The 27892-nt window shown below is 36.0% G+C and overlaps 1 protein-coding gene across 7 annotated transcripts in view; it reads right to left on the bottom strand.

The window, feature by feature from the left end:
- Positions 1 to 697: 697 nt before the first annotated feature.
- TENM3 (teneurin transmembrane protein 3) overlaps positions 698 to 27892 on the bottom strand; it is an 836163-nt gene continuing 808968 nt past the window's right edge. For all 7 annotated transcript variants that reach the window (XM_063458145.1, XM_063458151.1, XM_063458150.1 and 4 more), the window contains 6 exons: positions 20863 to 21038; positions 16777 to 17012; positions 15068 to 15364; positions 10751 to 12362; positions 7562 to 7692; positions 698 to 3463 (listed from right to left, as the gene is read on the bottom strand). In XM_063458145.1, the coding sequence (XP_063314215.1) occupies positions 2708 to 3463; positions 7562 to 7692; positions 10751 to 12362; positions 15068 to 15364; positions 16777 to 17012; positions 20863 to 21038 (3208 nt within the window). In that variant the 3' untranslated portion in view covers positions 698 to 2707. The remainder of the gene's footprint in view (positions 3464 to 7561; positions 7693 to 10750; positions 12363 to 15067; positions 15365 to 16776; positions 17013 to 20862; positions 21039 to 27892) is intronic.

Genomic DNA, 27892 nt, shown 5'->3' on the forward strand with positions numbered 1-27892 from the left:
CATTAGTGACTCCTCCCTCTTTATATATTTGTACCACTCTATAGAACAGAACACTTTGATAAATCTCTCCATTGTGTATATTTCTCCTCCTATCTCACTAAGGTCTCTGTATGCTGACAGACAGGTGCAAAGGGCAATGCTTATAACAGCGATTAACAGAGAGACAAGATGGATGGGTTCAGCTACATCATGAATGTAATACAGCAGTGTGAATTTCTATATTTCCTTTTTTTTTTTACCTCGCAGACACATATTTTTTTAAAATAGGAGATAAGTAAATATAATATTAAAAATCCTGGAAGATGACGGTTACCATTTAAGGAAGAGGCAAAGTGCAATTGGCAAAGATTAATGCAGTAGAGAAACAAACAAGACTTGGAAGATTAACTAAAACATTAAAGTGTGGAAGTCTATCTGCTAAATCTAAAAGTTGTATGAGATGTGTCTGGCATGTGTAAGATTCATTTGAACTTCACTAATTAGTAATTAAGTGGGGTATTTGTTTCTATCAAATGAAATGGGTTGGTTTAGCGAACACTGGAATACAAGCACTACTAAAGCAAAGTTAGATATTTCATTAGACAATCTACACCTTTATTCTTTATATACTATGTTATTCTGTTGGTTTCAAATGATCTTGTAGACAGTGGCTGTAAAAACAATAGTCACCGCAAAAAAACATAATAAAATAAATATATAAAGAACACAATGAATTTATTGCTTTTACTATACAGGGTTGGACATTTTCTGAATGAATTTCACAACATACTACTTTTTTATTTCAATCCCAAGTCAAATATATTTTAGCACTGAAATGTTACACATCATTTCTAGAAGCTATACCACCCTTCATGTATTTTAATTCCTGTGAACACTGCAAAGAGATCCAGCACTAGATCAAGCCTGACTCATCTTCACCTGAGCAGAGACAAAAAACCTCTTGCGGCTAACAAGTTAAGATGTATCTTGAACAGTGTCCTAGACTCATGATCACGATGACTGTAGGTAGCTATAGGACAATAAAGCAATTGGTACCTAGTATGGTTGAATTTAATTTTTAATAAAAAGAATTTTTTTATTTTTTTTCATAGAACCACCATGTTTAAGTACCTTTTGGTTTGAACAAGATAATAATTATAATAAAAAAAGAGAAAAGTAATTATTGACATGGTTTAGAAATCCGTGGTTATGAACGGCTCCAGTAACATGGAAGTACAATGTTACTAGTCGGTATTGCGCATCACTTGTCTGAAACGTACACATCACAAGTCCTACTGCCTTTTTATTTGTAAATATACATTTCAGTTTATGATATGTTTTCAAGCTCTACTTGTACGTGATTCTACAATATAAATATAAGCGTTACTAAAATTACTTCTAGATAACCTTGCCAACATCGTCAATACAGTAGGCCAAGAATTTCTTTAAGATAAAGGGGATCTATCATCAAAACAAAGTATAATAATATTATGTTTAAATAATATTATAGTGTAATTTTATGTGGGTGCCAATTTCCACTAAATATTTTTTTTCTGTTGGCATGAGTTGCCTTGGCAATAGATGTCAAAAGATGACCCCTGTTATCACTTGATTAAGGAATATAATTTAGTTGAACATAAGTAAATTACTAAAAGCAGGGATTCCGGATTAATGGAATGCAGAGAAAATATTACCATGTATTTTATAGTCACTATAGTACTGATGTATTAACATGCTACTACCATGCATATTAAAAAGAAGTGAGTAACACAAAATGGTATTTTCATGATAGATCCCCTTTAAGCACAGTAGCACTATTATTTTTCAGAATTCCAAACACTACAAAAGAATTGGTAGAAAATGAATCATTAAAACCTCTTACATTCATTTTTTTATCATTTTATTTTATATATAAACTTTCTTAAACACTTTTACATAAATTAACTCCTCTGAGACTAATATTTGATGTACAGTAAATTGTAATTCCTATAAAAATCCATAAACAACTTGTATCACATTATTTACAAAAAAAAAACAAAACAAAACAAAAAAAAAACAGATTCCTTTGCTCGAACTTGAAGATAATTCTACTTGCAATATTTTTTATTTATTTTTAATGTTTTTTTTCAAGGCAAAACCATGTTAGCATTGTAAAATCTGTTATTAAAGTCACATGGTAGCATAATTCACTTGTGCCAATGTCCTTTTATAAAGCAGCACGGTAAAAGCAGTCGAGTTGTCTATAAACAATAATTTTGCTCCACATTTCAAAATTAACAATGATATATACCACGTCCTATGCAGAGAGAAAGAGAGAGATCCAGAAACTACTTTTTGTAAGCAAAGGCCAACATTTCAGTAATAATTGGAAACACTGTACAGATCAATTTAAATACAGTGCCTGGATGAACACAAATATAAGCCTACTAAAAACCGATAGGCTTTCCTCTTTCAGTCAGAGTGCAGTGATATGCATATGTAAACATATTTTCTTAAAGCAGATCACCTTTTAAGTCATTCATAAAAACAAACGGGGTTGGGTTTGCTGATAGCATTGTCATTCCCCAGAAAGGCTCTATCTTCACAGAGTCCAACAGAGATTGTGCTACATAAAGAATGTCTGAGCAAACGTAACGTTTAGGCTCAAATAGCAACGCAGCAAAACGGTCTCCCTTGTAGAGGAAGCACGTAGTTAGGTCTCTTTGGCAGCCTCTGCAAGGCCAATGTGTTACCTTTTCCCTATCTCGCTTTGTCTGAGAAACTGTATATTATTAGAGCTGTCTGCCAATTCCGGGTATTGCTCCACAGAGAGTACATAGTACCCATCATATCCTTGTACTTTTCCAGCACTCAGAAGCTGTCTTTTTTCTCCATCAGTCCACAGCCTGGCACCTTCTTCTCCATCGCGTACTCTTTGTTGTTCCCTTGCCCAGGAATGGGACAGAGCTCTTTGTCTAGCTTGCTCCAAAATTCGAGCCTTCTCCTCATCAAGTGTCATGCCATAACGCACATGAAGGGCCAAGGCCCCATACTGCATTTCAACATCGGCAAACCTGCGAGTTCTTCCATTCACTACTGTAGTTGACTGGGACACAGTCACATTAATACCATTTTCTAAGGCTTTGCGTCCACTCGTTAGTCTTAAGGTTCCAAGATCACTTTCTGGTGTTGTGGCTTTGATGAAATAATGGGTATCTCTCCCTTCTATAGTGAAGTGTAAATTTTCCAAGTAAAATGCATTGTTAAGTACTGCTGCTACTTTAATACAGTCCTCATTTGCAATGTTAAGTGCGTTGGTAATCACTTTGCCTTGATTGACAGCCAGCATGACCCCCTTTCCAATTAAGGATTTCACTGTTGCAAACCACAACCATGATTTCTCTCCAAATGACTTGTGCCTGTTTATCTGAATCTCTGGCATTTTTCCCAGGGATAAGAAGGCTTTGGCTTGTCTTGCCACTTGTTGTTGTACTCCAGAAATTGGCTGAAATAAACGAAAGAAAAAATAAATTGTGATAATTTGCAAATAGCAAGTGTTTTTGAACATTGAGTCTTAAAATGATTGCTGTATCATATTCCCCTCCAGATTAATAAGGAGGAACTAGATGGAAAATATTACCAAATAGGTTTAACATATTGAAGAGTATTATGGCAAATATACACAGATATACATTGTCATGTGTACATTTGTAAATTTCTCTGAAGTCATTCTAATATATCCTTGGTATATATTAAATAAGATATGTATCCTTCCTTTCCTTCCAGAAAAAAAGATAAAATATATTCAACAAATGAACGGAACTCAATTTAAGGGAGGAAGTGCCGCATTTTCGAAATACACAAGTTTGAAACTTTTTACAGTGCCTTGGTTTGCCAATCACAATTATCTACACAAAAGTTGATGAAGGAGGAACGAACGCAAGAGGTACAGTACGGGAGGAAATTAGGGAGGGGAATTAAGAAGGGGCACTACAGGGGAAGGTATGTGACAATGGTTGCATAGTCAGTGAATTGTAGACTTTCATTTCCTACAGGAAGAGTAAATGCAAGAACAGTGTTTTAAGTCTTATCACAAACTATGGATAAGTATAAGATATACATATCCATGCTGCATTGTGCTTTAATTAGAAGTGCCCGCATTACAGAGAGAGTAAATGCTTGTTACCCAGGGAAATTCAGCACACTGGTTTCATTGTCAAGGTTTGATGGATAGTCTTCTCTCATTGATACCAGTAGCCTGAAGCTAATGAAAAGCCGTCAACTTTTTTTCTTAGTCATTAACACATAATACATGTATCTATTTGCCAATTAAGCGGTCTATCATCTTCAAACCCGCAATTACATTTAAAGCTGATATTTCATTTCCAAGCAGCTAAAATGAATTCTACTTCTTTTCCCCATTGGCATTTTTTAATATAACCCGAAATGCCATTTTGTCACATCTAGGATTAAAAATGACATACAAAACTGCCTGAGGATTGAGTGTGTAAATATGTTTAAAGATGGATGGTTAAGTTGCCCAATAAAGTAATTTTGCTACTGTGTTTTTAGGCATGATAAGATGACAATACTTAATGAGGCCAGCTTAAAGCCATTACATCTGAATAATGCATGTACTATGTATGACCAAAAATGGAACCTTGATTACAAAGAACTTAGTTCTTGCCAAGTAACACATGACAGGGGGAATAAATTACTATACAATAACTGTATTACTCTCTTGATGTCTTTGTCTGATGGACTACATGACCATGTATTGTTTATCAATATAGTTACAGCTTACATTACATTTATCTTTTCATATCACTACATGTAAATCTATGCACACAATTGCTGTTTTGTCCTACATGTATGTGCTAGTGATGTATCCCACAATTCGAATATATATGTTATCCTAATATTTTCAAAACAAACACATGCTTAGCAGTGAAGTGGTTAAACTGGTCCTTTGGTGAACAGTGACAATATAACTATATTCTTTATATAAATTGCAAAAAAAGTATATATATAATCTATTTTGTATCTGAACTGCTCATTGCTGGAAACAGGTGTAAACAGTGAAATGTTACACTTGAACAGGGTGTATACATTACCTCTATAGTAAAATAAGAAAGGGGCAACTCAGATGTATCGGGACCTGTGGACCATGACAAGTTCAACTATCAGTCTAGCGTGCTGAGCAGTGAATACTTTTTGTGAATATTCTAGACAGACATCCACTGTTTTAGACTTTACAAGTCTGGTGTAGTAGGGATCTGAAATCAACACTACATTCACCTTTCATGTACAGAACAACATGGACAAATGAGGAAAGTAATTCTGTATGGCTACAATGCCAAGTAAATGCAGCTGTTTTCTCATGACTTGGACTGTTGTATGGATGTGCAACAGACAAGTAAGCCAAATGACTTCTAGGCGAGCCAACAGTCTTTGCGTCCCACCATTGCTGTTGTAATGAAGGGTATTTTCCATTACCATACATTCATGCTGTGTTGTCATACCAAGTTAAACGATTTGACTAATTACACTGAGAGGGTGTCCGGACACTCCTGACACCACAACTACTACACTGGACTGTGGTGGTTAAGTTGCTTGGAGTGTTTATTTAAAGTGTGTGTATCAGGAGGTAGGTTAAGTAAATCCCCATCCATCAAATCAAAGTACAGAAATGGTTTGGAACATAATACTTGTGAAATCCCCCTGTTAACCTCTTCAATGGAAAGGCTGAACCTTCTTTCGTTTTCAACACCTGGCAAAGTCCACCTATATTCACATCTTCGTGATGCATAAACAGTTTTTTTCCAGTGTTTTGTGCAAATTTATTTGAAACATATATTATTTGCCTGGAGTGTCCTGGTGTATTTAATCAAACTCGTTGTGACTAGGGTAACACAGTGGGAAAATTGAACGTCATAGCCTTCACTGTGCTTTGTGTCGTATGTCAGATTCTAATTTCCTGGGCAGAATGGGACAATAGACTGGGACTGCAATGCTGCTGTCGGAATTGCTATCTGTATCTTGATTGTTCCATAAACAGACAAACCAAGAAAGTGAAGAAGTGAGGAAAGGAAAATCCTGAGGGCGCTTACCTTTACGCTGTGAGGCCAGCGTTTAATTATAATATTACAGATACATTTATCTCCACTAGTTAAATCGCAATTTCCCCACAGACTACTAGGACAAACCTAGAAAAGGGAAATTGCCATTCAATTACCAGAGATAAACCTATCTACAGTTACAAAATGCATCCCTTGATGAAATACTAAAGAGTATTTACTAGCTTTCAAACGCTTTCAGGCTTGAGAACAGCTAAAAAGTAAATGGTTTTACCTTTATTTATATCCCTACATAACTGATCTTTCTGAAGGTTCATTAACTTTTACCATATAATCAACCTTTCACATTAAAATAATGTATATTTACCACTCATTCGCCACCTTTCTTCAGCCAGATGGGGCAATACAGAAAAAAATAATATTTAAATAGGATTTTATTTTTAATTTCCCTTTAGTACAACATATCCATTCACCATTGAGCTAGTTGTAAACCAGCTTGCATTTCTCTTACTCTGTGGTCCTCCTTAGTTTCTACTTTTTTTTTATTTTCTCAAATGATCTAAGAAAAATAAATCTTTTTAATAGACACTCTGGGCTTTGTTTAGTAGGCTTGGCTAGCTTTCAATTACACACTAGACGATTTACACTGTTTTGAGCATCCCAAACCAAATGTAAGAATGACAGTTTTGTACACACTGTCTGTGATTTCATTACATGTCCCAACTCACACAGCCTCTCTCTGGAGCCTGTGGGAAAAGGGAAAATATCCATTTCTAAAGCTTCCTTTAGAATGAAGTCACGTTACAAAGTCATCTAAAAGGGGCCGGGGCATTGCCTATAATTCATGTTAGAACCTTGAAAATCATGTAACGAGATAATATCTTTCTTCTAAAAAGTAGTGTGATACCCACAGTTTGTGCACATTTCGGTCCGATTCACTTCTTGCTTTCAATTTAACTTTTATTAAATAAATTAAGCAAAGTTGTGAAACTGAGATTGTTGGGGGGGGGGGGGGGCGGGTGGTGATGTAGTATCTTGTCATGTTCCTTTATGACCTTCTGCTCAATGTGTATTGTATTATTTACGAAGTATTGTTAAATAGCACGAAAAGTCAAACATTGTCCAAACCTAGTGTAAGTAAGTGTATACATTGTATTTAATAATTATGATCCAAGCTTAACTTTGCTTAAAATTGCATCACCAGTGACTTTGTGCACCCTTGTGGGTAGCCAATGGTCATGGCTGAATTACAGAATGCTATGCCGATTGAACAGCTGACATTTGAAAAGGCTCAACAAAACAGCATTCTTTAATATTTGTAGGCATAGCTCAATAAATAGGCTAGTTTTAAATATTAAAACGCATCCTTAGTCATCCACATATTTTAGAAATGTGAGAAATACATATTGTATGAATATATATATTTTATCATTATTTTTCATAAGCTAAATAAATGTGTGTCATTTGTAAGAAAGATGCAAAATAATTAAAGACATTTTATAAATATGAAAAGATACAGAACTTACTGGCACATCATCCCACTGTTGACTCTTGAGAAGCTCATATGAAGGTTCTGATAAATCAAATTTAGGAATACGGAAACCAGGAATTGCATTGTGTAGATGGAACCCAAAGGTCACCAGCCAGCTATTAACATCTACGATAATAAAAAAAAAATAACAATATTTCTTATAATGTCAGTGAAGTGAGGGTTAACATTGTGTGACATTTCATAAAGGCCATATGGCCAGCAACACCAAATCCAGATTAACACATACAGTCATATTCAATAGAAGGCAAATTTCAAACCTATAGAATGAATTCTAAACAGAAATGTATACAAGGTCATTTATAATAAAATGTACAGTATGTCATGCAATTAAACATATTGGATAGTCGATTAAGTTTACTATCTATAATAAAGTACATACTGATATTTACAATTTATAGTAAAAATTAAACAATCAAATGTTACAGAAAGCCATATGTTTATTTTAGAAATCCTTTGTTTTATACATTTTTAAAATGAGAAACACCACGTGGACATAATGCTAATTTTATCGAGGCTGGCACAGTGCTCATACCACACTACAGGAATTCAGCCCTAGGAAGACAAACATGCACGTTCGAATTGTAACTCTCCTATCAAATTCATCAAAGAAAAAACTTAATTTGACATTTTTTACATTCAGGGGACAAGTGTGGGCTCAGGTGGCACAAAAGTACAGTTTTGCATATAGCATCCTCCATAGCTAAATAACCTGTGATAAACTGCTCTTCAGAATGGTGTGGCTATCCTTCTTCCAAATACTCCTTTGTCAAGAGGATAGCATCTCATTTCAGTTGTTAATAGAGAGCATCTGTCCCATTGCACAGCAGCTTAAAGAGATTCTTGACGAAGGTAACATTTCACAAGAGCTTCTTCCTACAAGGCCTCATTTACACGACATTTTATTAAATTACCCAGCTAGATTCTTTCATAGCGATACAATAAAAAAGGGAAATAAATACTAAAATAAAAAGCATGACAGTGCCTGGCATAAATTACTAAACATGTACGTGACATTTTAATTCAGGCTTTTATTTAGTTAGTTTAGCAACCACTCTTTTTTCCAGTGAATTCTGGGTGACTTATCAAAAGTATGATGGACACTTGCTGTCATTTATCATTAGGACTTATGAGCATTTAACAGCATTAGAGCTTGTTGCTCATCAGCATTGTGTGAGTTGAGTCTACAGAGCAGTAAAACTTTAATTTTATATTTTAAATAAAATTCATCATATGCTCAGTCCCGCCTAGATGAAAAGAACTGTAATGGCAAATCTCAACTAGTCTCTAAATTTTACATTATAAATACGATTTCATGTGCCAGTATTATCACACAACAAGAGTTGGTTTATAATCAGATCATTACAGCATTTGGAACAATTCAAACATCTAGTTACTAATATGAAGATAAGCTCATGGTAAATCCGAGCCAGCACCGGGAGGAGGTTAATAACATTATAAAAACAGGTAGAACTGAACAGCCAATTTATATTTAACTTTTCAGACAATTAACCGCAGACTCATTTCTTCATTTCCCTAGAAATCCAGAAGCGATCCCTCATACATCATTTAAACAGCTGCCTGGGGCAAACTGTCTAAGGGGTTATGTTTAAACAATCAAATGTTATCAAAACAGGAGACATAAATCCAAAAATGGAGCAGCTTTATTACTTATGGGAGAGCTTTGTATATTCATCATAAGTCATGCAGACATGCAATGAACAACTTTATTTCCAGACTTGGAAGTGCTTTCGTTTTTACTAGAATGTGAAGGAGAACAAGATGATTCTCATGGTAATAATGGGCATTCTCACTAACCTCAGCATGACCAAAACATGGACAGTCGCCAGATATTGAGTATGTGCACCCTGATATTACCAATTTGAGTATTAAATTATCTGCTTAGGAATGCAAGATAGAAAAAGGTACAGGCAAGAGTTGAGAAGACTTTTAAAGGACTTTATATTAGACATCTGAGGCTGTGAGGAACCTAATCATTGCAATTTTTTGTATTAAAAGCAGTCAATTGCTATATTTTGTTAGATCTTTACAATGACATTTAAAGGGTTAATATTTTAAAAGGACTAACGTTTAACCATACTTAGAAATCCAACCCCACATATACCGAACTGCTTCAAAATTAAAATGCCTTCTTTGTAAGATATATACATATATAACCATATATATATAGTTTCTTGATTACAGGTGTAGACGATATACATGAAGAAAATATTTCAGGAAAATAATACATATGCAACCACAATGAATAAAAAAGGATGGGGCAGCATTACTCCCACAACACAGACAGCTACTCTGAGCTCTGATATACTCTCAGATATTAAGAAGCAGCATCGTAGCCCAGGTGTACAAATGGTGGAATATTTCATAAATAACAAACACCCTTAACCCCTTAAGGACCAAACGTCTGGAATAAAAGGGAATCATGACATGTCACACACGTCATGTGTCCTTAAGGGGTTAAAAACTAGTTCAGATGCACAATGTGTTACCAGCAATATGAGGCACAGCATCTCTTTGTCAACCTGATACTCTTATTATAATCAACTTATAGAGTGATTAAACCAATGGGGTTTACGGACTGTAATTAGAAGATCTGTTAATTTCCATTAGCTATTTTAAGGGACACTATAGTAACTTTAACCAATTCATGTCACTGAATTGATTGTAGTACCTGGAGTCCGCTGGAGCTGTCCATCCATTCAATGGGAAACCAATTGCAAGCAGTCTCACACTGAATTAAGGTCTCTGGCTGCCCACAGACCGTCCCCCACTGGAAGTATGACTAAGAAAAAGATTGCACACATCCTTAGACATACCAATATATACCAACAATGTGCAGCTATTGTAGGCTGAAACCACCACCACCCAATGCTCCCTCATTAGCTCAAGCAGCACAGAGGTGTTAGGCTGCTAGGGACTTTTGTTTAGCATTATACCATTAAAAACAGTTCAACACAAAAATGTGCAGACAGCTACAGGAGACTCCAGACTATAGTCACTTCAATGATATGAAGGATTTACAGTGCCTATATCATCCTTTTAAGCAATCCCCTGTCTAGGAGATGTAGTGCCTCTGCTTATCATTAATTAGTCATATTTTATGCTGTTCTATACAATGTAATATGTAAATATAGGTTGTATTTACCTGTGATGTAATCCTTTATGTCATGGATCTTGCTGACGGGGTTGTTGTTTTTAAACATATACAGATTAAAAGGTGCTGGGTCTTTGCCAATCCTTTTCAAGATATCAATATCAGGTGTAGTCCAACGCCCAACTAAAATGTCATAGTCTCTTTGACCAAAGTGTATAAGCTTTGTGAGTGGATCATATAGCCCTCCGTGGAATCCTATGACGAGTTGAAAGTCAGGATTAGAGTCAAAATAGATCTCTCCATAGGCAGTGTATTGGATTTGCTTCAGCAGGAAACCGGTGCTGCTAAAAACAGCAAGAGGTGTCCCTGTGTTGTCTGAAGCTATGTAAAATTCTTCTCCACTACTTATCTCCATTGCAAAAAGGTGTCCCTGAAGGTCATAATACAAGCAGGTTATCTCTGAGCTTGAATGATTATATAAATGAGTTATCCTCGATGGATAATTAAGATCTGCATAAAAAAACTGCAGATGCTTGCCAAGGTTAGTTTTGCAAGATATTCGACGGCCGAGGCCATCATAACGGTACAATACGGTCCATCCACTACCTTTGCTGTGCACTCTTGTGAGAAGTCCCTTGGAGCTGTACTCAAATATCTCAGTCCCTCTCTGGCGCAAGAATCCATCCTCATCTAGTCTATACTGAACATCGCCTAGCCGTGTTATCCTGTCTCTTAAATCATAGCGGAGTGGTGTTAATCTTGCACTGATACCAGGGTTCAACAAATGTAGGTTCCCATTCAAGTCATAACTGTATCTCCACGTTGTTTTCTCATTCAAGAATACTGTTTGGAGTTGTCCATCGACATCATACTCATAAGCATATTTAGTAGTATTTGCAAAAGGACCGATTTTAATTTCCCGTTTAGTCACTCTTCCCATGTTGTCATACTGCACAGTAATCCAATACATTAGAGATCTCTGGATTTCATATTGTATTTCCTTGATTCGGCCATGAGCATCAAAATGTTTTGTGTAGGTCATTACAGCTGTAGAGATTATCTGGTTAATATCATAGTAAATAACCCCAAACTTCCCAAACTGATCAACCTTTCCAGAAATATCATCAAACTGGTACAACTCAATAGGCAGTGGTGTTTCATTTATTACCCCCTGCATGCTAGTCACCCTGAAGCTATTATCATAGCTATAGTCAAATCTCGCATTTACCATTCCATCTTCACTAAAGCGAAATATCTGCCGGTCTATCAATGGGCCAATCTGGCGGTATCGGATGGTGCAGATGAACCCATCAATCTGGAGGTTGACTGTTTTCAGGACTCCTGCTGTCTCGTCATAAGTAAAACTGACTCTTGTACTGTCATAAAGGACTTCTGAGAGTTTGGTTTGTCGTCTATATTTAAACAGAACTCTTCGGCCTGTGCCTAGAAAAGCTGTTTGTAATAGCTGCCCTTCTTCATTGTAGTCCATTATGACTGAAGCATTGCTTTCAGGGGGATTGTAAATGTTTCGGTAATAACCAATGGAACGTATTGTTTGCATCGTGTGTCTAGCTACACTAGGCATTGTGATTGCAGAGAGCCGATCCAGTAAATCATATTCAAATATGTACTGTCTCTGACTATGAAGGAGTAAGACCATTGTCTGGAAAAGAAAACAGAAAATACAGTATTAATGATGAATAAGATAAACACAAAGAATATTAAGTACTAATAGTCTAGAAAATAGCATTACATTTTCCACAAAAGAACATAATTGTAGAACTTATTTTTGCATATTTTTTTCTATTTTTTAATTGAATCATCCTTGACCCTCCATGTTGTTTGTAATTCTCTGCTTAATTTAGTGGATACTTTACAGTATAATTTCCTACAATTAGCAGTGAGAGATTTATAATTGTGTTGGATGCGTTGATTGTGCTATTCTTTTGTCAAGCACAGGCAGCCAAGAAGCAGATTGTCAATGGTTATGGGAAGTCATATGTAATAACTGAGGCAGAAGTGATGTTGTCTAGAGTGCCAATAATTCAACAGGATACAGGGACGCAGTGACTACTTAATCACAAACAGACTATAACCACATATATATTATGATAACAGTTGAATGGCTTACCAGAGATACCTGCTTGCAGAGTGACTGCATTTATTGCATTATAGAATAGGACGAATAGTTTTGATTGTATTTAAACTTTTTTCTTTATCTAAAAATGTATTTAGGTACATGTTTCATTGAAGTCTACTCTTTCCTTCCATGACTTACTTCACAAGCATACACAGTGCCATGTACACACCAGATATCACAAATGGCTTGTGATGACCAGAGGCGGGTTGCAGCTGCTTTTTAAAATCTAAAAACGCTCTTCAAACTGAAAGGAGGCCATGTCATAACACAGCCATAGTCATTTTCCCTCTGTTCATACAATAATTGAGCATTTAAGTCTATCTTTGTGATCTTTGCTATAATCACTGAGATACCGGCCGACATGATTCAGCTGCATTTTAATTCCATTTGGACTTGATTATCAAGTTCGCTTTTACCAATGGCTTTTACATTTTTTTTTTTTTGCACATTCCTTGGCACAGATCAGGATTTTAATCATCTGCCCTTGCTCAGCATGTGCAATTATGATGAGTTGTGACAGATTGCAGGTTTTGGAATTCAAAAGGACATAAAGTCTGTATGTTAATGTTTTCAGACTGAATTAATACCCTGGTTACTTACAGAATTCTGTATGGCAAAAGCAGTTCTTTATACTGCTTTCTGAGTGTTCGAGCTGTTTTTTGTTTACTCTGTGCCACTTCAGTAGTGATATTCCCTAAATAGCTTTGCAAAAAGTCTACTTAAAGTCAAACACTATTAGCTTGGCAAATGGGGATACTTTGATTTCATTTTTTTCCACTTAGTCAGGCATATTTTGGCGGCTGTGAAACACAAAAGAATCCCTTCAAGAACAAGCCTGTATAATTTTGATATATAAAACTAAAACAATAGTAAATTGATGCAACTGTTATGAAATCATGATATAAACTATGCATGAAGTAAAAGTTTAATAACAGACATATATGCGCACAGAAGCACATTAACAAGTTGGGATTGTGTATAACTAACTAAAGAACCAATATTCTGACCATAAAGTTCCCAGTTCTGTTGCCATCACGCTCTTATTACAGAAATGCAAACTGTAATCTTACTTATGCAATCTTTATTTGTTTACCAAGGCCCTTTGAAAGTAACTGTAATAAATAATTTAACCAGCTGCAATTAGTAGGAGTTAACCAACAATGCACCAGGCCTCCGCTGAAGACAGACTGATTAAGCAGATAACTCCAAACAGATACTGTCAAACAATGGAATATGTTAGCACTCTATAAATGATCATTATAATAATAGCACTAATAACAATAGTTGGATACAGCTATCTGTGTGATTGATTAAACAAGAAACTACAATTTTATTCTGCTTTTTAGGAAAATTAAGGATTAAAAAAAATCAAGTTCCTGGTATGGGAATAAAATCCATGGAATTTTAAAGATACACGTTGTTGCAGTCCCTACATGGAAGTGGATGTATTTAGACATGCAGTATGCCCGGTCACAAACAGTCACTCAGAGCCACCTGTAGTACGTTACTTGTTTCATTGTCTAATCTATAGATGGAACCCTAACAATGTACCTGTTTCATACAGAGTCAAATATTTCGTACTAACTCTAGGAAGAGACTTTCTCTGAATGCCTGGAACATACAACTGCTGCAATGGAATGGTGGCTGATTAACTGCAGGTGCTTTTGATGCAGCCTCTTCATTTAAAGCAGCTGTGTCAACCCCCAAAAATAGTATATAGATTGTGTTGAAATTACATATGCAGGTAGTACAGCACTGACGTGGACTTCTGATGTGGACTTCTGGTGCATATGGCACCACGAGCTGAAGATTGAAGATGGGGGTGCACATTGGGGATAATATCAGGTAGTTTAACCCACCTCTGCTACATCCCCGGGCTGCCACAACCCAAGCGGCTATTTCACCATTGTGGTCTTGGCAAAATATCCAAAGACCCCAGGGAGAATAAACTTCTATTTTATGAAAATACATCACTTTTATATAAAACCTCAAAAATTAGTTTGCTTTTCTTTTTGCTGTTTTGTGTGAAAGACTGCATAAGACATTGAGTGCGGAGCAACTAAAGAAAATGCGTTATAACATTTGGAAATTTTGTGAAATTGTATTGTTTTAAGTGCTTATTTGCACTATTTTTTTATTCATACAAAATAGTTATATTTTTCAATGACTAAATGTATGTTGCCTACTAACAATAAGTGTTTGCAAACACTTCCCATAAATCAGTTTACCTTTTCTAGGTAGGTGTAGCTCCACGTTTTTCCATCAGCAAACAACCTGGCAACAATTCTTCCTTGCCCGTCATAATCTATTTTTTCACTGGTGGTGCCACGCTGAATACCTGCCATTTGTCCGGTTGATGAATATGTGACATTGACAGCCATTAGCTTGCTGCTTGGAAACCATAAAGTCGGATGTCCAGAGGAATCATAAACAATCCTCAGAAGGAATTTTCTATGGTCATCGTAGATCTTTTCTGTCTTCGTGGCTCGATCATAGTCAACAGAAAGGAGATTTCTGCCATTTACCTTTTACAAAGCAAATAAGATGGTTCAATAAATCATATAGCTTGTGCATGAGGCAGTTATTACTTCTCAAACTACCAGCTTTTTTGTTTAGACACCAGTTACAATGATTGATTTCCTTTGCCAGTAAATTAATTTAGCAACTACTTGGTATAAGTGTAAGGCATTAGACTAACTGTGGTTTTAAAAGGTTTCATTAAACATAGAGACAGCCTGGCATTTGTACAACCTACTCTGAATTGAGGTCTTTAGAACTAAGTCGTCTTTTAAAAAGGAAAAAAAAAGACATAACATTTACTAATTGAAAGGTTTCATGATTGTGTTTCTCTTATACACAGGTACCAAGAGAACCTATTTTACAGAGCACTAAACACAGCAGCTATCTCAAAAGGGGAACACGAAATCGTGCATATGTGCAGGCAGCTGTGCAACATCCACATCAGTGCTGCATAACCTTGGCACTGCAGTAATTTATCAACTGCATTTCCCATGATGCTAAGGCTGGCCGAGCATCATGGGAAATCATGTCCACTAGCATCTGTAGTGCCAAGGTTAGCTATCACAAATATAGGTAGGTGATTGACAGTGTCAAAACAAAAGTACATTGTCAGACACAATGACACAATGAATATGCTAACATATTAAATATTCAGAGTCAATAGACAATCTACTTTTTTTTTTAATACTACAATAGAGGAATAAGAGACATGTTTTTCTTTTTTTCATATTTGTAAATTGCTGAATAATTTTTCAAGGTCAGCAGAATTTAAAAGTTCATACAGACATTCATTTTAAGGACATTTCATCCAATGGCTATTTAGCAATGACTATAATTACTATTCTTCATATATGAGAATAAACTCTATTTCTACTGACCCACTGGCAAACCAAAAAAAGTGTGCTGTAAGCTTTATTCTAAAGATTACTGATCAAGTTCATAATGAATGTGCTAATTAGTAATAGTGATTGACATCATTTGTGTAAGAATTCAATATTGTAGGTCACCATTTAATAAAATGTGACACACAGTTGTGATTGTTATTAAACATGTAACAAATTGTCTTTTATTACTAGACTATGCAGAATGCCTCGCGCGCTACCTGAGTGATTATTAAAATATTCTTACTGCAATATATAATAATAAAACATTGATGGTCGAGCTATTTAGAATTGTTAATATGATTATCGATTATTTCACCTTTTTCAAACCAGGTGTCAGCACAACTCATTGTTTAGAGAAAGAGCCAAGACATCAAACAAAACACCATCTGCCACTAATTTTCCCCATAATGCACTGCTACACAAGCTGCCAGTTCCATTTAATTGCCACACAAAACTCAAATATAATATTGATGTAAAATGGAAAATATTATCTATGGTAAATGCACTAGTCACATTGTGATATGGGTTCTTACTCTGAGTTTCCGGCCGAACACATTGACCTTTCCCTGAGCTTGCTCTTTTCGGAATCTCCACTCTACAAGGTTGTGCCCGTTGTCTCCTGGAAGTGTCATATTCCGTTTTGCCACTGTTGGATTAGCTGGACCAGCTAGAATATGAGGCTCTGTTTGGAAGTGAGAATCCATTCCATTTCCATAGATGATTCTAACAGAACCGTCATAGCCAACTTGGTAACTGTTTCTTAATTGATCTAGGAAAGAAAGATAATTACCCAATATTGTAATTAATTTCAATGTGCTTGTATAAAAGGTATAGTCCTCATACATCAACAAAGCTAATTATAATAAGCAATGAAGGGATAACAGAAAAGGGGTGAGTTTCTGATTGCACATAAACATTGGACCTGCAATTTTAGACTGACTCCTTCTAAAGTATGTCAAACCTTGAAGAAACAATAGCATAGTAGTTCCATTTTGCAGTTGTAACACAATATAGCTGCCTTGACAATCATAAATCATGGTGTAGGCTAGACTCTTAATATCCTGGTTGTAGTCTTTATGAAGCTGACCAAGGTATAGACCTGCATAAATCAGGCTGGACATAAGGGCCTACATAAACCAGGCTGGAGTTTTGGGCATTTATGAAGCAGACTGAAAGGTTTGGCCTTTGCAAACTAGGCTAAAGGTGTTGGCTTCCCATAACCAGGTTGAATGTTTGGTCTTTCATTAAAGGGTTACTGTAGTGCGAGGAGTACCTTGGCCTGGTTCTTTGGTAATAGGGCAAACCATATGCCTAGATCCCTGTCGGGCTCCGGTGCTCCATGGTGGTCCAGTGCTGCTCTTTCATCTTCTGCAGAGCCACAGAAGCCGGAAGCTGTGGTAGTCGGCATAGCTTTAGAGCATAAGATGACTACTCAGTACTCAGCTAATCACTGACATCCTGAGAACCATCCCAGAGGCTAATGACGGTTCTATGATGCTGCCAGAGTTGGTGTTATTGTTTGTGCAGCCGGAGGTGGTGTTACTGTATGCCTCTGTATGTGCAGCTCTTCAAAGAGACATTTAAAGGGACCAGGGAATTGGATCAGGAATACAAACATGAAATGTGTATTCCTGACTCTATAGTGTTGAAAACACTATTTAGCTTCCCAGACCCCCTCCCCCAAACTCCTTAAATAAATAGAAAACATATGTTTATTCCAGTGCCGCCCAGGTCCGCTGGCACTGGCTCGGCCCCTGATCCAGCTCCTTGGCTGTCACAATCACCCATAGGAAAGCATTGGAATGCTATTGCACATGCACAGCGAAATGTTGTGCTGGCCAATCAGCATATATAAACTCAATGCATCTCTATGAGGAAAGTTTAGCTTTGAATGTCAGTGGCTGTGTAGCACTGAAACAGGATGCACCTCTGGATGCAGCGTCTGAGTGAATGTCACTAGAGGTGTTACTAGGCAGCAATGTAAACACTGCCTTTTCAGAGAAGGCAGTATTTACATTAAAATGCCCACAGGGACTGATTATACTCATCAGAACAACTACATTAAACTGTGGTTATTCAGGTGACTATAAAGTCCATTTAAGTGGTCATGATACTTGGAGTAACCCTTTTACCAGGCTAACTATTTGGACCTTCATAAACCAGACTGAAACAAATAACTAAAAACACACAACATACTCCAACTTGTGCTTTATGTGTGAACAGTGTGTTTTGTTGTTTTTATGTCATAAAAATTCATTACAAATCAGCAGTTTTCTAAATCGCCCCAGTAATAACTTCACAGATGTCATTCACACAGCTGGGAGGGTTTTCTTACAATTTGCTTGGCTTTCTGGAGCTAAACAGAATTTACCTGTGCTTATTCTCATCACGCTTGCATGTACACTTCTTGGTGAGCTCTAATACAGATCAGGAAATGTTTTTCATTGGACCGCTGTGCATACATGCGTCTCACTGAAAATCCCCTGATTGCCCACATTGAAGAAAAATTTGTGCAGGAGAAAAAGGGAAGGGTTTGAGGAAGCTGCAGACACTAGATCTGCAGCTATTGTAAGCTAAGATTTAATTACACCTCAATGAAATCATGCAAAATAATAACATGCATATTTTTTGTATATCTGCTAAACTGTTACATAAATGTATTATTTTTAATTGAGCGTTCTTGGTAGGTTTGTGCCTTAGTAAACAAGGTTGGAAAGTGGCTCTTTATAAACCAGGCAAGAGAGTGGGTATTCCTGTTTTTTGTACAATGAGATACAATGCAGTTAACAAAATCCAAGAAAAATTATATTGTTCAGAAGTAGTAAACAGCTTTTTTTCCCACCAGAAATCCTAATTTATCTTGCAAGGATCTCAACAAGAATAAACTAATTAAATGTCATGTTAAATGCACTGTCTGGTCTTACAGTATTCTTCTAATACTGCAAATTCTGGTAACATTTTGGAAGCCCCTTGGCAGCAGTAATAAGATTGAAAGTTCTAATTTATCTTTCTTGTTTTCCATCTTTCAGATTACAACATTTAAACTCTCTTTAGTTTAATATAGCAACATAGAATACATAAGTACTCTTTCTTCTTTAATTCTGGATTTTGGTGTCTACAGGGAAAGCAAATAAAAGAGAAATTTGAATTCAGCTGAAGTTTACCTATCAAGTGACAAATAAATGTAAGTACATCTTTTTTTTAGGATAAGAGCCGTGAATGTATTATTTCAATAAAAAGGGTGTGGGAGTTATAAAAAGGGAAAATAAATCTAAATAAAGCTTTCTAACAAAAATGATGTTGTCAAGAATGTGAGAAATCTTTTTTTTTATCATTTTTATTCGTTAAAAATTAAAAAAAAAAAAGACATCAAATACATGAAATAAAATTAACCCTTTCCTTTCCAGCTATGGAGTCTGTTTACTAAACACTGTCTGCAGTTTCTGTGCTGTGACAGCAAAGTTACACCAAAACAACAGAAATTATAACTCGATTACTGATTTACTAAATGGTACAATGATAGGGGTCCACTTTCAATAGGATGCCACTAGGGCTACAAAGCTTTACTTGACTAGACATGTGTATTAGACTTCAAAGTAATGCTATCACTGCAGTTTATAGGTGGTCTGTTGGCTACAAGCACGTATCTATCATTACCCCAGCAATCTCAACCTACCATTGCCATAATATTGATAATATCGAAGTATATAGGACATTATCAACTTGAAGAGTGGGCAGTCTCTGGGTACTGGGTAGTAAACCTCTCCCAAATGGTTTGATAAAAAAACAAGGGAATGGTGCCCATAGACTATTTGCACTACAACTACTACAAACAGCAGTGGTGGTAATGGCACTGAAAACCCCCCACCAAAAAAAGAGATAGAACTTTTATGAAATACTAATTTTGACTGTGTTAGAAATTCACTGAAATTGACTTCTGATGAAGAGGACCAGTCGGAGGAAGATGGTTCAGGTAAGTAAATCTCATCTTTATCTGACCCGGCCACCGGACTAGCAGTGGTGATGTCACTGTCAGGGGTCTTTGCGAATTCTGCAAAGTCTCAAGATGGTGGCAGTGCTGCTTTAAACATGCTGAATGTATGCCAATAGTTAGATAACTTGTTTGGGTATTTTAATACTCTCTAAAAATGCTTCATCACTTAATTGCTTGATCTGCAATCTTTTTTTTACAATATTCACTGATAAAATAAGACATTTGGGGAAAGGCAACTTGTTTTAACAAGCATTGTATGTATAAATAAATAACAAGCTCACTATATCAATATTTATGTAACAGTTTGTCAACAATATTACTGCTAATGTCTATAACCAGTTTGTTTCTGAATTAACTAATGGTGGCATATAGTAATTTGTACATTCTAATTAATTCTATAGAAACAATATTTCTTATTAACTATTTAGAAGATAAAAATCAGCGTTTCTATGGGTCTTTTGCCTGGTTTATGAAGACCCAAACCTTCAACCTAGTACCCAATAAAACCACTTATTAACTATTTTATATCAATTACTATGATTTTCTGAAATTAGTCTGTCATGTCTGACATTTGGCACTCATGAATCATGGGTTTTCCGCTCCACATCAATAAAGTCTAAGTTACCTTGAACCATTGTGTAAAATGAATCAATGGAAGATAAGTTTGAAGTTATGCTGACATCTTCCTCCCTGCTAGAGCTCTCTATATCCACTGTGATAGCCTTGTCCATTTCTCCATGAAGATTTGTGACAACTCCAGTTGGGAAAGTTACGTTGGTGAGACGACCTTCGCTGTCATAACTGGGAAAAAAGAAATGCGTTGGGTTAATATTTTCACATTTAGTACTTGTGTCTACCAAGCAATAATCCCTTAGCTATTTTTCCTCAATGTCCACAATTTACCCACCAAAAAAAGCTTTTGATTTAATAATTATATTTGAATACACAGATTATAGATGCTACTTCATATAAAGATTTTGAAGACTGTGTTTGATGCTAGCACGAAGGTGTCCAATTGGACCTACATCTAACCTATGTAAAGAGACAAATTATGGTCCTGGCATGTAATGGAGCAAAACACCCTTCTAGAAACTGATCTGTACAAATTTAATTTCCAGACTGATCATTAAGGGATCATTTTGTAAGCAATATGTTCACTTATGCGGTCACCATAATCGAGAGACACAAGAGCACTTAAGGCATGCTCACCACATAAGGCATGGACATAGTATGGTTTCAAGTGTCAGAAATTAAAAAACGATGTACTTGTGTTTGCTGCATTCAACATTTGAGCATTTCTTTGAATAGCAACTATAGTAGAAATGATCATAGTTCATAGTGTGGAAAAAATATGTTCTATTTTGTTTGTAAACTGTAACGGGGCATCAAGTTTAAGTCCTCTCTGTACGTATATAAACAGAACAAAAAAAGTGGCTGAATAAAGGTGGAAATATCAACATTGCTCATGCCCAGAAGTCATAAGGAGGTTTAACATATGTAATGTAATGTAATGTAATTGAGGAAAAGTAGAGGTTCTCAATGTAGATAGCTCAAGAGATATGTGGTATCTTGTAAAGAGGCTAGATAGAAAGACAGTTTTATATGGGAGGTGGAGAGCTACAAGTCATTAGTAGAGTGGATTACTTGCACTTAATGTCCTTAATAGTAATATAAAGGCAGAAATAGAGTTGGAGCAGAGTTGGAGCAGAACCTTGTAAGTTAAGGTAAAGTAAATTTTGGACACTGGTGCCACTGAAAAGCTGTTCAGCATAGGCCGCAGTATAGGAATGATGGGTGAGGAAGACAGTATTTTACATAGACTTTAGCAGTGTTGGGAGTAAGGAATCCAAATAAGATGAAAGCTACAATAGTCAACGAGGGCGATGAAATATATATATATTTTTTTTTAATGTAGCAGAAAATCTAGTGGGATACTATTATTAAAAATGCAATTTCATAATGGCGGCTGAAATAGTACTTTTGTGAAGATTTCCTACTACGAAAAATAAAATATTTAGTTCACCAGCCATATCAATTGTTTCTCTTTATTTCACTAAAATACTAACCACATCCACATGGTGCCAATACTGAACAACACAAATAACTACATACAAAGGATACTTTACCCGAAGAACATAAGCAAGAGACTCAATATTTAAATAAAAAACACATCTCCATAATGCTTTCCATTATTTCTTTTATTTAAATGGCAAATAGCTTGTTTGCTAGCTTGCCATTGATGCTCTGGAATTGCAACAGTAAATGAAGCTTTTCAAATCAGAAACACCCAACCCTTAATGAAGGGAAACAGCTGCATATCCAACAATGTGTTGGTGAGTCACAGCAGATATTTTAGCTTGTTGGTCTGACCTCTTTACACTTTCATTGATTCTTTCCTCCCCTTTATATAATGCCGGCTACCTGGTGGATTGGCAAGGCTGATGATGATAGGGATGAAGAGAAAGTGTCATGTTGTGAAGTGAGCCAAGCAATATTAAGATAAGGTAACTGCTTTACTGAAAGCTTTCAGATATTATTAAGCAATATAAACAGAATAGCAAGGAGACTGTGTGGGATCCAGGATGCTGCATAGCAACAAAGAAATAGCAGGAACACAATTATATACACAGAGGATGCATTTCAGGCTGGAACATAAAGGACACAGAAAAACAGCAAAGTGGTTATAAAAATGTGTCTCCGTTTTAACCATTTGTGAACCAGGCAGGTGACAATCAAAGTGATTTGCTTGTTAAAAAAAACACTGATTTTGGATATGTGTAAAGGCACAATACAGGCACCATAACAACTTCTTTAAAATTAGAGGGATACTATAAGCATCAAAACTTTAGCTTAATGAAGCAGTTTTAGATTATTAAAACTGTGTGGGAAATTAACTTTTAATTGCCATTTCAACCTGTGTGTGTCACCTTGTGTGTCTGTAACAAGGCCAATCATTCAATGGTATGTAAACCTTTAATCAGGGCCATTTGGGTGATTTCTGTTATCATTATGATTTTAAAAAAAATAGCCAAACAACTATGTGATAATAAATGGCTTCATATTATCACAATCCTTCAAAATAGATATTGTTTTTGCATGATCAGTCATATGTTCAAAATCAATAGCAAGATTTTACAATTTCTGCCAAGGTATGCAAACTTTACCCTGGCAGAGACTGTGAAATATTGGTATTATTTTTGAGATTCCTCATCAGCCTTGTTCCTATAACATTTTGTAATTGTCTCATTTATTGTTGAATTTCCCCCGTAATAAGTTGACATTTTATAAATGCCAATGATATATATACATATATATATATATATATATATATAATTGAGCATGCACACACAGACACATATTTGTTAAAAAATTTTAGCTATCCTCAACTGTCTTTCTGATTTTTGTTAGACGTTGTAGTAAACATTTTTGTAAAGGGGCCTCACTCATATCAAGCTTTAACAGCTTTAATATGGCCGAAAATATATATAAAAAAAAAACCTGTCAATCAGGTCTTTGAGTATACAGGCCCTAACCATGTCTCAATACATTGCTATTGAGAATGTGTTCAACAGCAAGAGAGCATTAACTGATATAGGACAGGATTATACAGTTGAACTGCAGGACATTAAGCTCTAGAACACATGACAACAGTTTGTTACTTTGTAAGTAACAGCTTTGCCAGCATGTCTTTGTTCAGTTTTTATACATCTTTATTTTCCATCATAACACAACAAAGGGTATATGAAAAGAAAAGGTGTTATTCCTCTGAAGCAAACAGGTTCAAGTAGAAAAAAACAGGCAAAATGGCATCCTATGCAAGGGAAAAAGAAAAGGTAATGGACGGTGGTTTTTGATAATAACACACTTCTCTATTTAAAGCTGTTCTTCCAGTAGGATGGAGTCAAACTCCATTATAATTTACAAGGTGAGACAGAATCATTCTATCACTTTTTGTAACACTATACAGTGGTGCTAAATGGCAGAGTAATAACCTGGAAACGTACAGTAATATGAAAACTGTTCAAAACCAATCCACAGTGAATGATTAGGACATAAAATAAATTGTCACCTTTTCCATGTTTCTGTGAAAATCTAACTAGAATATTAACATTGCTGTCTTCTTCGGCCTTGCATTCAGTGAGGTACAGCCTACTCCTTGGGAGCAGAAAAAAAATCTAACCGTCTATAACACAAAGGATTTAATTTAATATAAACTAACATACTGCAATACTTTGTTACACTTTGCTCTAGCAATGAAGAGAGAAAATGTAACACTGAGATACATTTCCTCCATGTTGTTATATGTTTCTTTTACCAGAATACGTCCTAACAGAACAGTTAACTTTCTTATTGGGTTATGACCTTTTCGTGACATACAATCCCAAATAGCACTTAATTAACTAATTGGACTAATTGGAAATGTATCATTTAATAAAAATAAAAAAAAACCTTTGTAAAAAAAAATACAAAAATTTATAGTTGCTTGGTAGTGATAATCGAGTATAACCACTGAGTGGTAAGTGACATGCAAGTCACACATTTAAACTATTTCAATAGTCATTTGGCCCTTCCATCAGGCTATTTGAGATGGACATACAGGTGGACATGAAGCGGTACAGATGGCCACCTTAGGGCACACCGGCTGAGAGGTGTGATATGTGACTGACCGGCAGGAGGTGTTCACTGTGCCATGGCCTCCCAGACCACAGTAGAGGAAAAAGAAGACCTCCACCACTGTTTGTGAGGTAACGCTACAACAGGAGCTAAGAGACACACAAAGGGTCTGGGGAGAGAAAAAAACACTCAATGGGGCTGCGGGAATAAAGTTACACAAAGGAACTGGGAGGTTAAGAGACACAAAGGGGTGGGGTACAAGTAAGAGGCACACAAAGTGAGAGAAGTAAGAGACACAGAAGTGGGTTGTAAGGCACACATAGGTGCAAAGGGTGCATAAGAGGGATAACAAATTGAAAAGGTGTATTAAGAAACACACAGATGAAGACACTTTCTTTTTTTGCTGTTGTCTGGGGAGCAACAAAATGTATCTTTGGCTGTGAAGCAAGCGAAGTGGTTTGCCTTGCCGTGACAGGTGAACTTACATCTAATGGCCATTCAAGTGGAACTAAAAACCTCAATTTATTTAAATATACATAGGGATTGGGAATAGTGCACAAGTACATTTTTTCTTTGGTTTATTGTGTATGTATTGGGGCTGATGTATACTATGGTCATTAGACTTTTTGGGGGGTCTATATAGAAATAATCAAGACTTTTTGGACCTTTTATCACTGATACAAGCAACAAAACAGGAGCAAATCCCTGAAAAAAACAAAAACCTACAACTTTATTCTTTCCACAAAAACCATAGATCTCAGAGATATGCAACACCAGGGAACTAAAGTGAGACTGGACCCCAAAATCAGGACTGTCCTACCGAAAACAGATCTGCTAGAAGGCTTGAAAATCTTTAAAGGGGCACTATAAGAGCCTAATGTGTATCTGGCACCTTGTTCTTCATAGACGATCCGGACAAATGATCTTGGGTAAATCAAATGCTTCTCTATACAGAAGCATTGAGGGCCCTACTTTGCATGCTCAGTAACTGACATGATGAATCTTAGGATTCTCCTCAAAGAGAAACATTTTAACAAAGCCATTCCATTTTCTGAAGTCTTTACTAGAAAAAAAAATCCTTTAGTAGCTGTTTTATTGACTGGACACTTGAGGCACACTGTCTAATAAAGGTAAATGTTGCAATTTCTCATATATGGCAATGCTTACATTTGTCACAGTGCAGGATATAGCTATAGCTATTATGGGGTTTTTAGTCCCCCTTTCAGGTTATGTATAAAGATGGAACTGCGCCTTTTACCTTGTAACTATAAACATGCTTTTATGGCGTCTCATTTAAACATAACCGCTAATACCTATTCACAAATAAAAATAAAGGATGTCAGTACCAATCTTGATCAAGCGCTACAGACCTGGACAGCTAACACAAATAGTGACTTTATCAAATTCCCAAGCTAGGAATCAACTACAAATCAATCCCAACACCTTGATAAGTACCTTCATTTGATTGGCAGCTCAGTTTAGCTCTGCTTGCTGATTTATTTTCATCTCTTTTCCTGATCTTATATCTACAGAGTGTGGAACCAAGGTTTACAATCCAAGTCAGTCAGAAGCACTCGCATGAACATAGATCAGGCTAAAACAGCATTAACCAATGCAGTGATGTTTCAGAATGATGCCTATTCTGAGTCAAAACTGGTTTATTGTTGTATCAGAACAACTCATGTTAATGGAATTTGCATATTGCTGTGATCAATATGTTTATTATAAAATACCTGAACTTTTATGAAATTAATTTTAAATTTAGCAGAAAAAAGAAGATATAAAAAATATTTATTTAAACATTCTTGAATTGGAATATTTTATCACATTGGACCTTGGCTCCTAATCCTAAAAGCCTTGATGCAACATTTCTTGTTTTGTTTGTTTTTATGATTTTTTATCTTTTGCATTTAGCTATAATATATTAAAATTGACTATACTTGGTAGGGTGGTGGGTCACCAAGGTTATTTAACTATGGACATCTATGTCACCAACATAGTTAATTTAAATGCGGCTGAGATAATATAGAATCTCTGAAAATTATTACTTTAATTGTTTTTCACTTTAATGTAAAATCTGACAAATTTAGAATGTTCTATGGAAAAAAAAATTTTGTGGGAGGTGGGGAGTTGACTAACAATATGGTGGGGTATTTAATATCTGGGAATAAAATGGGAAGATGATTCCAGGCCACAACGAGGGGTAATAACCGAGATATTGGTCTCCTTCTCTCACAGACAGCTACATCTAAAATGGTGGATCTGAAACCAAGCTCTCTGCAAAACTTCTCGTTGACTTCAGATGTTAAAATTTTGGATACACCAGAAACACCATCTTGACCACAAGGCAGACAAACACAGTTGCAATAGATAAAGTCTCTGGTTTAGCTACAAATCAGGACATCTGCGTTTGAATGTGCCTTCTTTAACCCCTTAAGGACCAAACTTCTGGAATAAAAGGGAATCATGACATGTCACACATGTCATGTGTCCTTAAGGGGTTAAAATAGCAGTTTTTAAGGCAAACCTTTATACACTTTCTGAGCAGATTACAGACACTGAGGAGAACATACAGGAGATTTGCATTAAGCAAAACTAGACCCTGTTTCAAATAAAAGTGTTAAACAAAATGTGTTCTTTACCAACAGTGGAAAAACTTGAAGATAAAATATGGCAACAAAAATATTCTGTTCTTCATTCCTAGTGCCTCGAGTGCCCCAGGATAAAGGAACACTATAGGGTCAGGAACACAAACATGTATTCCTGACTCTATAGTGTTAAAACAACCATCTAGCACCCCAGCACTCTTTGCCTCCCTAAATATATTATAATATTACTTGTATTTAAGTCTGCAGCTGCTGCCTCTGCCACTGATCTCCCTGCTTACAGCTGACATCATCAGAAGTGATTATGCGTTAGGGATGTGCATGGGCCAAAAATTTGGTTCGGTTTGGTTCCAAAACTCGTGTGAATAAAAAAAAAATTGTCTGCTTTGGCAATTCGGACCAATGGCATTCGGTTCAGTTCAGCACTTTGGAAAT

This window comes from Pelobates fuscus, chromosome 6 (assembly GCF_036172605.1).
Source record: "Pelobates fuscus isolate aPelFus1 chromosome 6, aPelFus1.pri, whole genome shotgun sequence".
NCBI lineage: Eukaryota > Metazoa > Chordata > Amphibia > Anura > Pelobatidae > Pelobates > Pelobates fuscus.